The sequence below is a fragment of the Marmota flaviventris genome, chromosome 8 (assembly GCF_047511675.1).
Source record: "Marmota flaviventris isolate mMarFla1 chromosome 8, mMarFla1.hap1, whole genome shotgun sequence".
NCBI classification, from domain to species: Eukaryota; Metazoa; Chordata; class Mammalia; order Rodentia; family Sciuridae; genus Marmota; species Marmota flaviventris.
Window position 1 is genome coordinate 49,564,120 of NC_092505.1, and position 13,692 is coordinate 49,577,811.

At 33.4% G+C, this 13,692-nt stretch overlaps 1 protein-coding gene across 4 annotated transcripts in view; it reads left to right on the top strand.

The window, feature by feature from the left end:
- Positions 1–13,692, top strand: part of Opa1 (OPA1 mitochondrial dynamin like GTPase) — an 83,827-nt gene that overhangs the window by 38,268 nt on the left and 31,867 nt on the right. For all 4 annotated transcript variants that reach the window (XM_027935975.3, XM_071615196.1, XM_027935972.3 and 1 more), the window contains 7 exons: positions 900–972; positions 1,075–1,147; positions 2,051–2,166; positions 3,134–3,198; positions 3,902–3,978; positions 9,861–10,026; positions 12,305–12,457. In XM_027935975.3, coding sequence (XP_027791776.3) covers positions 900–972; positions 1,075–1,147; positions 2,051–2,166; positions 3,134–3,198; positions 3,902–3,978; positions 9,861–10,026; positions 12,305–12,457 — 723 coding nt within the window. The remainder of the gene's footprint in view (positions 1–899; positions 973–1,074; positions 1,148–2,050; positions 2,167–3,133; positions 3,199–3,901; positions 3,979–9,860; positions 10,027–12,304; positions 12,458–13,692) is intronic.

Below are 13,692 nucleotides of genomic sequence, written 5' to 3' on the forward strand. Positions count from 1 at the left end.
ATGACCTCCGCTGTGCCTTATTTTTAAGAGTAAGGCCTGATGTGGCTGTATTGGTCCTGATGTAGAGGAGAGAGGTAAAGTAGAAACAAATTTCTGTGTCCTCCATTTCTCTCCAGACCTTTCTTTTTTTTTTTTTTCTCCTTTGTAGGATAGTCAGTTTGAATTTCATTTGAAATAGAATTAAAGTTTATTTTGTTCTTTTTCATGTCAAAGATTCAGCATTAGCCTAGATTGTAATGAGTCTTAGAAGAGGAATTCCTACCCCAGTATTCATCTGAATGGGCCTCAGGGGTAGAAACTCTTATATTTTCTGTGCATATATATACTTTTCTGGGTTTAGCATCTAGTTTTTATCACACTCAGAAAAAAGATTTTTGACACTGGACAAATAGAGAACCAATGGGTCCAACTATTAAAAAAGGAAGTGGGGGAAGGAGAAAGAAGAAAGACTAAAAGAAGACAATCCAGCTTGTTTAGAGGTTAGATATTTGAAGACACTGGGGAAATAATAATAAAAAGCTATCATTTGAGTGCTTTTCTTTGCCTATGCGCAGTATTGTATTATCTCATAATCTCAACAACCTTTTTGAAAAAATTAAGGCTACATAGTTGTTCAGTGGCAGAGCAGGAATTCAGAGATTAACTCCAAAGCACTACATAATCATTCCAAGTTTTAATTTCAGTGCATATGTTTTAATAAGACATTTTAATAGTAAAATTAAATGTATTTGGTTTTCTCAAATAGGAATTGAATTACATTTAAATGCTTTTGTACATACTAATATATTTTGCTCAACATGTATAGCATCACAAATTATTTTGCTTTCTAAATTATGTATTATCCTTTTAAAAATTATGTAAGCTTCTATCTCATTTATTTTTCCTACTTTTAAAAACAGATTCAACAGATAATTGAAGGAAAGCTCTTCCCAATGAAAGCTCTGGGCTATTTTGCTGTTGTAACAGGAAAAGGTATGCAAGATGGATTATTATAACTCATTTTCAGTTTTTTTTTTTTTCAAGTAATAAAGATTAATTTCCTTGGTGAAAATTTGATCATCATTTTTACCTTAGGAAATAGCTCTGAAAGCATTGAAGCTATAAGAGAATATGAAGAAGAATTTTTTCAGAATTCAAAACTTCTAAAGTAAGTATCTTGCAAAAGTATTTTAAAATTTATAGTGAGAGGATAGTTTAAATCTTTTCACTTAAAAAGTCATTGTTTTGTAGCTATTAATTTAACATGGACTTTTTTCCCCAACTAGTGGTCTGTATCTAATAAGCAAGTTCTTCAGCTACTCTGACAGAATTGGGAATAGTTTGTCACATAGTATGCAGATGAAGGGAAGGTAAATTGCCCCTGAAGATGTGGACACTGGAAGACAGCACTCACACCTCCTATGTTATTTCACTTAGAAAGTGATTTTTTAAAATTAGCATTTTCTTTTTAAAATATGTGTTCACATTTTGTTTTAAAGTATTAAGGAAAGTTGAACTGAGGATGTCAAAAGAATATCTCTGAATAAGTATTATCAGAATTTAATAGAGGTATTGACTAAAAAGGAAAAGCTAAAAGGGCAATTTTATTATACTAAAGCTTTATACGTAGAGTGTTTCTGGAAATAGAATAGTGTATCTGCCAACAGCCTACAGAAGTGTCTGTTGGGAAGAACTGACAGACATGGAACTGTGCTGTCAATACAATAGTTGCTAGTCTGCAATTGTTAAAAATTTAAATTAGTTAATATTTGATAAAATTAAAAATTTTATCACACTCAGGAAAGGATTTTGACACTGGACAAGTAGAGAACCAGTGGGTCCAACTATTTTAAGGGCTCAGTAACCCTGTGTGGCTAGCAGTTACTCTATTGGATTGCCCAGTTGTGGAACTTTTCCTTCACCACAGAAAGTCATACTTAATAGTGTCGTAACTTATATAAAAGATATAAGTGTCTATTCTCATAACACACAGGTGCATTCTCCAAGATAGTGGTAGTATTATTGTCTCTTTACCATTTGAATATATTTTAGCCCTTGTTTGTTTCAATAGGACAAGTATGCTAAAGGCACACCAAGTGACTACAAGAAATTTAAGCCTTGCTGTATCAGACTGCTTTTGGAAAATGGTACGAGAGTCAGTTGAACAACAGGCTGATAGTTTTAAGGGTAAGTTGGATTTTTAAAATAAGCAAACAAATTTAGACATTTTATTAGCTGGCAATCTTCAGCATCCATCATGTTTCACTCCCTTTCTTTATAGTTACCTAGAAGTTGTACTTGATTTACTGTTAGACAATATGTGGAAAATGGAAAAACACAAACCTTTGGTGTGTCATTAATTATGGGATTTTCCCTTTGAGAAGAAACATTGCTAGGAGCCATTACAGAGTATTAAAAAAGTCAAGAAGTTTGTAGTCATGCTTGAGAGGAAGCTTACTTACTAAACTATACAGAACTTCGATTCTCTCTTTATAAAGAAATGTGAGGAAACATGTTGGGACGCAGAGCATCCTGTGCTTCAGCTATATTGTCCTGTTTTCTTAGTCCCACAATTTACTGCTCTGTGTCTTTCCTTACATAGCATCACCTGATGAGAATATAGTCTTCTCTTTTCCCATTTGGAAAATTTATATATTTATCCCACTTAGTACCTGAGCAACCTGTTAAGTATTATTTTTATTCCCATTTCACAGAAGAGAATACAGGTACAGAGTAATTTACACAACTGGTGTCACATAGCAGTTAGACTGAGGATTTAAATCTTAGTGGTCTAACTCCAGATCCTTCTCTTAGAGGCCATACTAAGCTGCTGCACCTGTTTGTGAAATGGGAAAACTAGAATCAAAGAAAATATTAGATAACTATTGTAATTATAAAATTCTGAGATGTTAAGAACCCAGAGTACTAAGGAATCATAGGTGCACCCTCAGAAATACGGTTGATACAGAAGATATGCAAGATAGCCTTTCACCATTACAACTGAGAAGAGAATCATGGGGCTGGGGTTGTCACTCAGTGGTAGGGCACTTGCCTAGCATGTGCGAGGCACTCGGTTTGATCTTCAGCACCACATAGAAATAAATAAATAAATAAATGAGAATCATAAACTTAAAACAGTTTCCTTCTTCCTCAGCAACACGTTTTAACCTTGAAACTGAGTGGAAGAATAACTATCCTCGGCTGCGAGAACTTGATCGGGTAATACATGGTACCTCGTATATTTTGTGGATATTTTAATTTACTGTATTCTAACAGAATTGATGTTAATGAGAGATCTCTAGCTAAATTGCTTTGGTTTGGACTATAATATAGACACAGTTATCTCTTCTAAAATAAATTGTTTACTGTATTTCATAATGTAATTAGGTATCATAAGATATCAAAACAAGTGTTAAAATGTCCTGAGAATTGAAGAATATTCTTTAAAGTGTAATCAAAAATTTTTAAAAATTACCTTTCAGCATTTTACCGTAGAGAAGTAGACTCTAATTTAGTGGAAACTGAATATTGTTTTTCCTTAATATTAAAATACCATTTGTTGTAAAACAACCAACCAACATTTATTTACTATTACACTAAATAGATAAATCTTGTTTCATATAACATCAGTAATATGGAAATCTTTGGGGAAAAAATGCTAATGAAAACCTACATTTGGAACTGAGTAAGGTGGTCATTTATATCAATATTCATATCACTTTTTTTGTCCTTATCTGGATAATGATATTCCTAAAAAAAAAATCAAAAAAATAGATTATAAGAGTATTTTTGCTAGAACTGCATATTTATACATAAATTCAGCCTACTACCCTACCAAAGGCTTTCTTTTGATTTCCTTAAAATCATAACAGGGCAAATTTATTGTCTTGCAAAAAATCTTACTTGTATCTATATTGCCTAGAATGAACTATTTGAAAAAGCTAAAAATGAAATCCTTGATGAAGTTATCAGTCTGAGCCAGGTTACACCGAAACATTGGTGAGTATTTGACTTTGCCATTAATCCCTTGTCTCAGTGATGTTACTAGTTGAATTAAATGAAATATGCAAACTTAGATTGATAAAGCAGTGTTTATTGTTGCATAAAATTATATCTTTGCAAGATGTCTGCAATTGTAACCTAATCATTGAATTTCTGGAAGATAGCTTTATACATGGTCTTTTAAATCTTTGGCTTTTCTTTACAGTTAATAAATATATAATCATGTTTTCTATAAAATCATTTAGGTGAAGTCTTCATAAATTATGCTTTATATACATAGCAAACAATCTATTAGAATTCGTTGTTAGATTAATCATAGAGAAAAAAACTGTAGAGAAAATTGTTTTATAAAGAGAAAGTAGTATATATTCCCAAGTTCTCATTTTGGAGTAAGGACAGTGATTGCTTTCTAAACATACTCCTGCTATATTGTATACAGATCACATTTTCAAGATTTGTTATTTATTTATTTATTTTTGCCTTTTTACCTCTGCAGCATTTTACCTAAGGTAAATTCTCACACGAATCTCTTTTAACGTGAAGGATCACCTTCAGTTTATGTTTTGTGTTAATTTGGGCATTCTTAAATTTGTTGGATTGGGCATTATAAACAAATAAACTACATGTACCTCAGTCAGCTATATAAAAGTAGCTTTGAAATTTTTGCAATCATTATATTGATTAATAAATTCTTTGTGCCTAAATTATTTTCCATATATGGTCTGTGGTATATTTAAGAATTTATCATTCTTGTAGCAAAACTATTCTTACTACCATTCATGATAAATATTTTTAGTACCTTCTATGTTTGCTCAGTTGAAGGTTTTCACCACCAAGTCAGGACACTAGTGTCTAGTCCTTAAATTTGAATTTGGTTTCACTAGTTTCCCCATCCCAGTGTCCTTTCTTCCTCAGTAATGATCCTTCTTTCTCTTGGTCAATATTTGCCCCCCTTTTTTTCCTTTCCTGTACTGGGATAAAATCCAGGAGTGCTCTGCCACTCAGATATATCCCCAGCCCTTTTTAGTTTTGTATTTTGAGACAAGGTCTCTCTAAATTCCCAGACTTGCTTCTCAAGTTTGCCATTCCCATCTCAGCGTCACAGATAAGTAAGATCTGTTTAGCAGTACTTGACCATTTTTAATCTCTCCTTAATCCTCACCCCCCAAAAAAGAGATCTGATCTTATCTGTACTTGTTGATTTATTAAATCATATATATATGATACAACTTCTTATGTTTGATATATTTATGTTTTAACCTATTGCAGTAGTGTTGTGTAAGTCAGTTAGCTTTTGAATTTGCAAGAAACAGATACATAAATATTTGTGTTTAGATTCAAAAACAGAACTAATTGCTTTGTCAGGTTGTATGAGAGTAATGTTCGTAAATGATTTGTAAACTAAAACATATAATCATTTAGTTTATGGGAGGGAAAACTGATCCTTCTGCTAATTAATTTCTGGCATCATCAAATGGAAAGCTTAGTTTTGGTTGGACAGAGCAATCCTGAAATCAAAGAATATGTACACTGATGCAAACCCAGAAGATAAATCTAATTTATTTAATGCCAGGGGGCTAAATGGATAGTGAAGGAATAAGAAACCTGTACTGCAAGATTGACCATTGAAAAGGCAAGGGTGAGAACTGCGACATCTAGCTCCTGGAGAATTATTTCTGTGAGCTGTCAGATCAGATAATTCTCTCATCTTTTCATTGACTTTTTTTCCTTCAGACTCTAGAGCTTAAAAGGACATGAATCACAAGGACAAGTCCTAATCTAACTTTATGCCACATTGAATTTAACTGCACTACACCAAAAACATTTAATTTTTGTGACATGGTTGATATTGCCTTATAAATTTTTATTGGTATCTCTTGCTGCATAATGTCTTGTGATGTTTTAGGGCACATGCCTAATGGCTATATAATTATTTAAATCACAGGACTGATTTATATTTCAGTGTTATAAGCACCTTAGCTCCTAACATTTTTTTATTTATTTGTAGACATTGAACTGTATTTTAGTTGTGTTTTTAAAAAGTTGGTGTTTTGATTTGTCATGTATTGGATTGTAGACTGTCAGCATTTCTACATAAAGTACTTGGTTTTCAAGAACCAATTGTTAATATAAGTAGGAGATACTGGCATATCATTAACATGTGACCATCAACAAGTATATGTCTTTTCCAGTAGGAGAGTTGGTTGGCTTCATAGATATGAACTTTAAAAAGGTACTCTGGTATTCATTTTTGGTGAAAAGTATTGTTTATTTTAATTTAGTTTAAAAGAATGAAAATAAAAGTAAAAAAGAAAAGCACAGTTGAATCCCCTAATTCAAGTTTGAGGAATTGAAGAGCTACAAAATCATAATCAGAGATTTAATGGGTGCATTGGTATTAGGTATCACGGAGACCAAGCAGTAAAAGCAAGAGAGGCAAGCCAGGTAGCTGTTTCCACTGGCTTAGCATAGATGGAGTCAGGAAGTAAGAAATAGAACAATAAATGACAGCCAGAATATTAAGTTTTACAAGCCATATTCAGAAGCTTAGAATTTATTCCATAAGTGGGGCCCATTGAAGAGGTTTAGATCAGATTTATATTTTAGAAAGATCTTTGTGATACAGCAATGGAATACAGGTGGAGAAAACTAGAAGTAAGGAAGCAGGTGACTGCTACAATAAGAGGTGATGATGGCTTAAATAAATGTAGGTAGTGGTGGTGTAGGTGAAGAAGAGGAGCCATTTTCAAGATATTCAAAAGCTTACCTTAAAAATAGAATTGACAAGATTTGAGTGTTTTGATGGGTAGCTAATGAAGAAGAGTACATTAAGTGAATATATTTATATCCAGCAATGACATTACTAGGAATATATGAAAATGAAGATATATTTGAAAAAGATGAACACAGAAGAATCTTCACCTTGGTTTTGTTTATAAATGTAAAAAATAATGGACAGTAACTTACATTTTCTATTCAGAATTACATAGTATTTGATTTTCCTATAGATTACTGGGCAGCCACTAAAAAATACAGGATGTTGACATGGGAAACTATATACAATGTACATTAAGATTTGTAAAAAGCATTTATAAACTAGTATGAATAATATGGTCCACTTGTGTAAGTACACACACCCATATACAATATTTATATAGGCACTATACTTTTTAATAATAAACTACAAAGTGTGTGTCTCCTAGAAAAAAGATTTGGGGGACTTATTACTTTCTCTGTATTGGTTGAAATTATTATATTAAGTTCTCTTCTTTTCATTTTATTTGTTTATTCATTTTTTGATATTGGGGATTGGACCCAGGAGCACTCTACCACTGAGTTACATCCCAGCCCTTTTTATTTATTTATTTTTTTATTTTTCTTTAGATCCTCCTGCCTTAGCCTCCCAAGTCAACCTGTGATTACAGGCATGCACCACTGCAACCAGCATAAGTCCTCTTCTTTCAAAGAAAAAAAAATCCACTTCAAAAAGTATTTCTTAGTTAAAATGAAATGTAGATCAAGTTCTTGGCGATAAAGAGTTATATGTATGGGTATTTGTAGACTGTATCCCTGGATGATGGACAAACCTACAGTGAAGAAATCTATAGAACACGCTAGGGGAATTGTTGGATGATGGCAACAGGAAGGATAGCAGATGGGTACAACCAGATGGGTGTCTTCATAGTACAGGAGTTTTTATATGAGAGTTGAGGACTAATGATCTAGAAGAGAGATTATAGGGTGAAGAAAACATAGCTTCTAATTCCCAATTCTGAAGCACATTTAACTGCTGACAGCTTCCATTCAGTAAAACTTGAGGACAATCACTTTCCTTAAGGGAGAGCCAGAAAGGTTTAAAGATAAAAGGAACAGGGAAATAGTGAGAGTGTAAAATTCCTTATTTGTTATAGAACTGATATTGTGGCCACATTAAAAATAGTGATGGAGGGGAGCAGTAGGAGCCTGGGACAGAGGACAACAACTTGGTGATGAAAGGGTAGGAGAGGCTGTATAAAGGAAAGTGATAGCAACTGTCTGTTATGGATTGGAATAGAAAGAAGTAGGCTTGTCAGAATTTGGTACTCTGGATTTTGTTACAGTTTCAAAAGTGTGTCAAGGATGTAGATTCTTGGTCCAAGAGTCCTAAAAAGAAATAACAGATCAGACCTGTTCTGAGGCAGGAGTAGAAAAAAGCCCTAGAGGTCAGAGACTGTACCCTGGTCTTCTGTTCTGTTTTCATACATCTTCCTATTTGTATTTCAAATGGCATTTCAGTAGGAATCCCTTACAAACTCCTTTTCTTTCATCTTCTTAAATTCATCCACGTTTTGTCATTACTCAGTGACTGAATGGTCTCTGTTCTTTGGGCATCAGTGATGTATCCTTTCCTTGAACTCTGGTTTTCTGGTTATAACTGACCAAAGACCTTAAAATTGGCCAGTTGAAACCAGCAGCTAAGCTCTTTGTTTTGCTTTTGGGCAACAGGGGTGTTTCTGCCACTCTGAGCTCTGTGATTGACCTCCAGCGTTGACTGAGGTTATGCTGAAGACTGACCATATGATAAACAATGTGGTTTTTTGTTTTCATTTGGTTGGATTTGGTTATGCTTTAGTTTTTGTTTGTTTTTGAATCCTATTATAGTAAAATTTGGTTCAAGGGAAGACAAATATTTTCTTAAGATTTCACTTTTTTCTTAATTAAAATAATTTCTTTTTCTTATTTAGTGATCTGTATTCTTAAAATTTCTTACAAATATTTTCAACTTGATCATGCATCTTTTATATTATTTCCTTAATCATGATGTGTTAAGTTATTTCATCTAGCAATACCATAAAACCACTATGCTTTATGATGTGGTCTGATAAATTGTAAAAATTATATCAAAAGTTCTTTGTTAAACTCTACAGTAAACACATAAAGTATATGTTAATGTTAGACAAATAAACACATGAAAAATGCATAAAATTATTAGTTATTAGAGAAATGTGAACCACAGGAGATACCACTGTAAACCTGCTACAATAGCCCAAACTAAAGACTGAGCATACCAAATGCCGTTAAAGACATAGAGGACATAGAACTTGCATTCTTTGCTGGTAGGAATGTATAATGGTGCAAACATTTTGTGTAATAGTCTAGTGATATCTTAAAAAGTTAAACATATAATTATCAAAAGACCCAGTTATTTCACTCTTAGACATTTTCCCAAAAGGAATGAAAGCGTATGTCCTTACAAAGATTTTTAAATGTATTCCCATAACATCTTTACTTGTAATAACCAATAACTAGAAGTAGCCTAAGCATCCATCAACAGGTGGATGGATGAACAAATTCATTCGATGGAATACTTCTCGCAATAAAAATAAGTGAAATATTTTTTTTTTTTAAATAGCAGAACATTTTTTTTTAAACTTTTTTTTTTTTTTTTTTTTAAAGAGAGTGAGAGAGAGAGAATTTCAACATTTATTTTTTAGTATTTGGCAGACACAACATCCCTGTTTGTATGTGGTGCTGAGAATCGAACCCGGGCCGCACGCATGCCAGGCGAGCGCGCTACCGCTTGAGCCACATCCCCAGCCCCAAGTGAAATATTAACCCATACAACATGATGAATTTCAGAATAATTTTGTTGAGTGAAAGAAGACAAAAATAAAGTTTTAGAAAGTATAAATTAATCATAGTCACAGTACATAGAGTGGTTCCAGCTTTGGGGATATTAGATATGTTTGTTATCTTGATTGCTGTAGTTCACAGATGTCATACACATGTCAAAACTTTATTTGCAATTTATAGTAAGTTAATGATACTTCAATCAAGCTGTTTTTAGAAACTTATTATATTTAAATTTGTTGTTCTTATAATTTTGTTTTGCTTTTCAGGGAGGAAATCCTTCAACAGTCTTTGTGGGAAAGAGTATCAACTCATGTGATTGAAAACATCTATCTTCCAGCTGCACAAACCATGAATTCAGGAACTTTTAATACCACAGTGGATATCAAGCTTAAACAGTGGACTGATAAACAGCTTCCAAATAAAGCAGTAGAGGTTAGGATATAATTTAATTAAATGGGTAAGAAGCATTATCTGAAGAGAGTAGGAGCTGTGAATTTTAGATTTTACTCTCATCACAGCCACTATTTTTCTATTTGGCCTTTATACTTCATTTATGCTTTGTTCCTCATCTCTCTGTTGGAACTAACTTTAATGTTGCTACCAGCTAATGTAGATATAAAAATTTGCTAATTGGGATGGTGTTTGCCTGAGGGCATTGGTTCTTCTCCAAAAGATAACATTTAACAAAACCAGCAAAATTTGTTTGAATGTGAAATATATTGAACAACTTAGGAAAATGTTTAATAGATCAAACATTTTATTTATTCATTCTTATAATGCTCAAATTACACTATTCATTTTCATAGGTAGGCTCTTGCCAATTAGACTAAAAATTATAAAAAGTACTTTAAGGAATCCATTTTTGTTACTTGTGTATCTTGTTTCGACTTCTTAGCTGTGTGATCTTTGGGCTGGGTGTTTAACCTTTCTGTTTCCTCATCTAAAAAACAGAAATGATGCTGTTTCCTACCTCACAGAGTTATTATAAGGACTAAATGAGTTCATATATGTAAAAAATTCTTAACACCTGACCCATAGTAACTACTGAGGAAATGCAGCTGCTATTATGATCATCATCATTGTCCAGGCTGACCTGTCCTGCACATTGCTCTGTGCGGAGTACTCTTTGTGAGGTTGCTCACAAAATTAGAGTCAACATTGAAAGTAATTTTTTTTTCACACTGACATTAAAAACAAAGTATCAGTTTCTAATTATTCAGGTGTGACTTCTCCCCTTTCCTGTCCTGCTTCAGTCCTATGCTGCTTTAACTCTGTTCTCAGTTTCCTCAAGCCTCTCTTTCTTGCTGCCTTTCTGCCTAAGTAGTATGTTGCTTCACACAGTTCTCAAGATATTTACCCTGAATAAAAATTGGTGAGCTACTGCCACCACTTCACTAGCCCTCCTTACTACTGGCCCTAACAGTTTTCTGAGTCCTATCCCATGAGAGGATATTTTCATTCCTAAGATTCAAGTGTAAGTGGTAAGTGATCATAAAAACCATGATTTCGTCTCCTGCCACTTACTGTTTTTGTTGTTGTTCTTGTTGTTGTTTGTTTTTTAATGGACAGCATGCCTTTATTTTATTTGCTTATTTATATGTGGTGGGGAGGATAGAACCCAGTGCCTCACACATGCAAGGCAAGCGCTCTGCCACTGAGCTACAGCCCCAGCCCCACTTATTGTTCTTAACCTTAGGCACAATGGAAAGAACATGAATCTGGTGAGGGTCAGGAAGTGCAGATGTTAATACCTCACAACGCACTGTGTCCTTTTGACAATCATTTGTCTTTATGCCATAACTTCTTATATTTAGAATGAGGGTGTGATAAACAAAGTCCAACATTTAAAAGCCCACCTAATCATAACCAGATTTAGTTCTTAATTATTTTTTAATACAGTACTCTTCCTTTTATTAGATTATTAGGAGCTAGCTATAATACAATAGTGAATAATGCTTGTATCTTGTTTGTATTCAAGCTATTTTTGAAAGTAATTATGCCTTTTTTCATGTGTTTGCTTAAAGGCCAAGATGTGAAGATAGTTGACTCAATAAGAAATTTTGAACTTTTTATGGTGTAGAAGCCAGCACACTCAGTTGTCTTACAGGGTGAAATGAACAAGTTAACTAAGGCAGGCCCAGTAGCACAAACCTGTAATACCTGTGGCTGGAGAGGCCCTCAGCAATTTAGCAAGATCCTGTCTTGAAATAAAAAGTGTTAGGGATGTGGCTCAGTGGTTAAGCACCCCTGGGTTCAATCCCTAGGACCAAAATAAAGACAGTGATGATGATGATGATGATAAAGATAAACAAGTTAACTAAATCTTCTAGCCGACTTGGAATGCAAACCTCATCTAAAGGAAGTGGCCCCTATTCAGCTCTACCAGGTGTTGTCATGTGGGAATGTGGGTATATTATTTCCAGATTGTCCATAAAATTTATATGAAGTCACTCAGTTTTTAAATGTTGGTGACTAATTTCTAAAAATTTAATACACTGTGTCTAAATAGTCAAACATGTCAGGAAGCCAAACCTGTCCCACCTACTACCTAGACCATAGTTTATATTTGCTGCCTTTTTCTTAATGTACTTTCCTTCATATGGATTTCCTGATAAGCTGATTTATCACATCTGTTTGACTTGATTTCATTATTTTTCATATTAAAGTATGTAGTATAAACACAGGGGTTTTTTCTTTTAAATAATTGTAGGTTGCTTGGGAGACCCTACAGGAAGAATTTTCCCGCTTCATGACAGAACCCAAGGGAAAAGAACATGATGACATATTTGATAAACTTAAAGAGGCTGTAAAAGAAGAAAGTATTAAACGCCACAAGTGGAATGATTTTGCAGAAGATAGTTTGGTATGTCATTTTTTTTAATTAGGATGTCAGCATCATTTTTAACATGATTTCTCAAATTGAGTTTTTTCCATAGGAGATAATTTTTATATGCCTTTTTAAATATTAAATTCTTAATTTAAAATACTAAAGTAAGGAAATAGATTTATTTTCTGTAATCTTCCCTTTAACATTTCTCTGCTCTTCTAAAATCACTCTCTGCTATTTCATCTTGGCTATCATTTCAGAAATGAGTCAAACTTTGCAGTAAGCGGGCTCCCGTAAACTTCCACAAATTGTCATCCGTTAGTCATTTTATTCGCCTGTGTGTAGATAACTGGGTCTAAAATCTTTACCATGTGTTCAGTGTTTGCCTTGTGCCAGGAGCTCTGCTTAGCATTTTGCAAGCATTATTTGATGTAATTCTTGGACAGCCCAATTGTCATTGGCAGAGCTGGGGTTCAGAGCCTGCTCAGACTGCAGAGTCTAGTTCCTGACCAACATCCAGTATTCACCATCATAATCAGACCTTTATTAAGTATCTGCCGTGCTTAGAGAGTCATGAGAGGTACTGTTGAATGAAAGGATTGAGCAGTGCTATAGAAACGTATGTATCTCACCATTAACTGGTTGTAATTATAACTTTGCTTTGAAGAAATATTTGTCTTCATATTGGAAAACTGTTTATTCTTGTTAAGTGCTTTAAAGACTGGGTTTCTTAGAGAATGATGCCATTTGCATTCATTCATTCAAAAGTTATAAAATTTGGAAACAAATTTTCAGCTAAAACAAATATCTAACATATATGATCTAGGTCTTTTAAGCATTTATTTACCCTATTACTATTTTTATTGCTTTTAACAATGAAATAATAGTTATTAATTTTTCCTCTTTTTTAAAAAAATACTAATGACTGTTAGTTCATATGGCAAAAAAAAGAAAGGTGAAGATTATCTAAATTATTAACCCCTGAATATCGGGGTTCTGACTGTTGCATTTTGTGCAGTTCAATGCATATTATACCTACCTACCACTACCTTTATCTCCCCTTCATTCATAGTTAACTTGTTTAATGTGAGCCAGGAGAGGATCTCCACTGTTTATTTTTTTTAGACAGAAAGATAACAAATAAGCAGGCAAATAAAAAGAACTGCATTTTGATGGAAGGGATATGTTTTTATGCTATTTTAAATACATCTGTTATTTTGAATATTCACTAAGCTAATATGAAATTACTGAAATAAGGAGACATTGAGTCA